This window comes from Colias eurytheme, chromosome 20 (assembly GCF_061535395.1).
Source record: "Colias eurytheme isolate Ceu_HAF_F1 chromosome 20, ilColEury1 Martin Lab GWU primary, whole genome shotgun sequence".
Classification (NCBI taxonomy): domain Eukaryota; kingdom Metazoa; phylum Arthropoda; class Insecta; order Lepidoptera; family Pieridae; genus Colias; species Colias eurytheme.
In genome coordinates, this window is record NC_142999.1 from 9988628 (window position 1) to 9991304 (window position 2677).

General features: G+C 60.1%; 1 protein-coding gene across 1 annotated transcript; it reads left to right on the plus strand.

Moving 5' to 3' along the window:
* Positions 1 to 1262: 1262 nt before the first annotated feature.
* LOC149899900 (uncharacterized) lies at positions 1263 to 2090 on the plus strand (the record flags this gene model as incomplete). Its single annotated transcript, XM_090114063.1, has 1 exon — positions 1263 to 2090. A coding segment is annotated over exon 1 (828 nt), but the record flags the coding sequence as incomplete, so codon positions are not given.
* Between the last annotated feature and the right edge of the window lie 587 nt (positions 2091 to 2677).

The following is a 2677-nucleotide window of genomic DNA, read 5'->3' on the forward strand; positions in this document are numbered from 1 at the left end:
CCGCTGGCGGCAGATAGCAGGAAAGCGGCAAAGGCGGCTGAACAAGCGATGGCTGATGACCTCGCACCGCCCCCTCCATCAAAGGCGAGGACATATGCAGGTGTTGCGGCTTCATCGCAACCGGGTAGATCGGTGTCTGGGCCCGCAATTAAGAAAACCGCGAAGCAGACGGCGGTCCCAGCTTTGGAGATCGAGGCAACCTCGAAGAAGAGGAAAAAGAAATTGGCGAAGGGGAAGGAAAGGGTCCCCGTGCAGCCTGATCCGGCGGGTTCAAAGCCCCCCAGAAAAGATACGCTGGCCACGTCATCCGGCCTCCCGCAGCAGCCGTCAAAGGACGGAGAGTGGACTGTGGTCGGAAAGCGAGGAAAAGAAAATAAAGGGAAAGGGAAGAAGCCTGCGGCTAAGTCCCGCAAGAAGAAGTCGCGAAAGCTCCACGCTCCGAATTCCTCGGCTGTCGTCCTTACCCTGCAGCCGAGTGCGAAGGAGCGTGGCGTAACCTACGCCGGTGTTTTGACGGAGGCGCGGCGTGGAATAGACCTCGCCGAAATTGGCATCAGTGCAATGCGTTTTAAGCGCGCTGTCACTGGTGCCAGGATACTAGAGATCCCCGGTGCTTCCAGCACCAAGGAAGCGGACTCCCTTGCCGCCAAATTGCGGGAGGTCCTCGGTGAGGATAACGTTAAGGTGTCCAGGCCGGTCAAGTGCGCAGACCTGCGAATCACTGGCCTGGATGACTCGGCCACAGTCGAGGACATTGCGGCTGCGGTATCGCGCGCAGGGGAGTGTACCGCGGAGCATGTGAAGTGTGGTGGCCTGCGCACGGGCCTCCGAGGTGCTGTATCAGCCTGGGTTAGTTGCCCGGTGACTGCGGCGAAGAAGCTGGCGCAGGCGGGGCGCGTAATGGTTGGGTGGGCTTCGGCGAAAGTCTCTCTCACCGAGCAGAAGCCCCTGCGCTGTTACCGCTGCCTGGAGGTGGGCCATGTCAGCGCCACGTGCTCCTCGCCGACGGACAGGAGTGCCACTTGCTTCCGCTGCAGTGAAACAGGCCATAAAGCTGGTGGATGCGATGCCGCCTCCGCTCGCTGCGCCCTATGCACGGAGGCAAAGCTACCGGCAGAGCATCGGCTTGGAAGCGCAGCCTGTAAGGCCCCGAAGCCTAAAAGAGGTGGAATGCGGAAGCAAGATGGCGCTCCAACGCCATCACGCTCTGCTCCGGTGCCTGATGAGGTACCGCAAACGGAGGCAGCCATGGAAACGCAGTAATGGCCCCACTGCGTTTCCTACAGGCCAACATCAACCACTGTGCCAGGGCCCAGGACCTTTTACATCAGAGTCTGGCAGAGTGGGAGATTGACGTGGCGGTAGTGTCTGAGCCATACAATCTGCCCCCCCGGGATAACTGGGTGGGCGATCTGGATGGCTTGGTGGCGCTGGTTACTCAAGGCGACACACAGCTTGAGCAAATCGTAAGGCGACGGGGATGCGTCTCGGCGGTTGTCAATGGCTTCACCGTTGTGGGGGCATACTTCTCGCCGAACCGCTGCCTCGCCGATTTCGAGCAGTTCTTGGTTGAGCTGAGGGATCTGCTAGACTTCGCACAACCTCAATCTGTACTTCTGGCTGGGGACCTGAACGCCAAGTCGGTGTCTTGGGGCTGCGTGGCAAGTGATATACGTGGCTCGACACTCGCTGACTGGGCAGTTGCGTCGGGACTGACGGTTGTTAACCGTGGAGCAGAATTAACGTGTGTTCGGCAGAGGGGTGGATCCATTGTAGATGTCACGTTTGCGAGCCCCCCTCTCGCTCGTCGTATACAAGACTGGAGGGTTCTTTTGGACGTGGAGACGCTCTCGGATCACCGTTATATCCGGTTTAGCGTCTCCACGCCCTCGACGGCTCCCAGTCAATTCCCCCCTGGCGATTGTCGTCCGCGCTGGGCACTTGGTAGCCTCGATAGGGAGCTCCTCATTGAGGCTGCCTTAGTGCAGGCTTGGCTCCCGTCGCAGCAGAATGACGGCGAAAACGTAGAGGAGGAGGCCACTTGGCTTGCCGAAGCTATGTCTCAGGTGTGCGACGCGAGCATGCGGAGGGTGCGGTCGGTTCCACGTAGGCGCCAAATGTACTGGTGGTCCGCCGATGTTGCCCAGCTGCGTGCTTCATGCGTGGCTGCGAGGCGGGCGTACACCAGGCACAGGCGCCGTAGGCGGCGTGACGAAGAGGAGGAAGCGCGGTTATACGCCGTCTATAGGGACTGCATTGTGTCTCTGCAGCACGCCATCAGCAGCGCTAAGACCCGTGCATGGGAAGAGATGCTCGAGAGTTTGAACCGCGAACCTTGGGGTCGGCCGTATAAGAGGGTGAGGCAAAAGCTTCGCCCTTGGGCCCCGCCCTTGTCTCAAAGTCTCGAGCCACGATTTCTGGAGCAAGTGGTGACGTCCTTGTTTCCAAGTCGGGGAAGACATTCTCCCCCACCGATGGCACCCACGATGACTGCGCAGGAGGAGCTCAACAACGAAAATGTCCCTCCAGTCACTCGCAACGAGCTCGCTGTGGCAGTAGAGCGCCTTAAGGCGAAGAATGCCGCCCCCGGCCCTGACGGTGTTCCCGGGCGGGCCTGGGTGCTGGCGCTAGAATCTCTTGGACCCAGGGTGGAACAGCTGTTCACAAAATGCCTCCA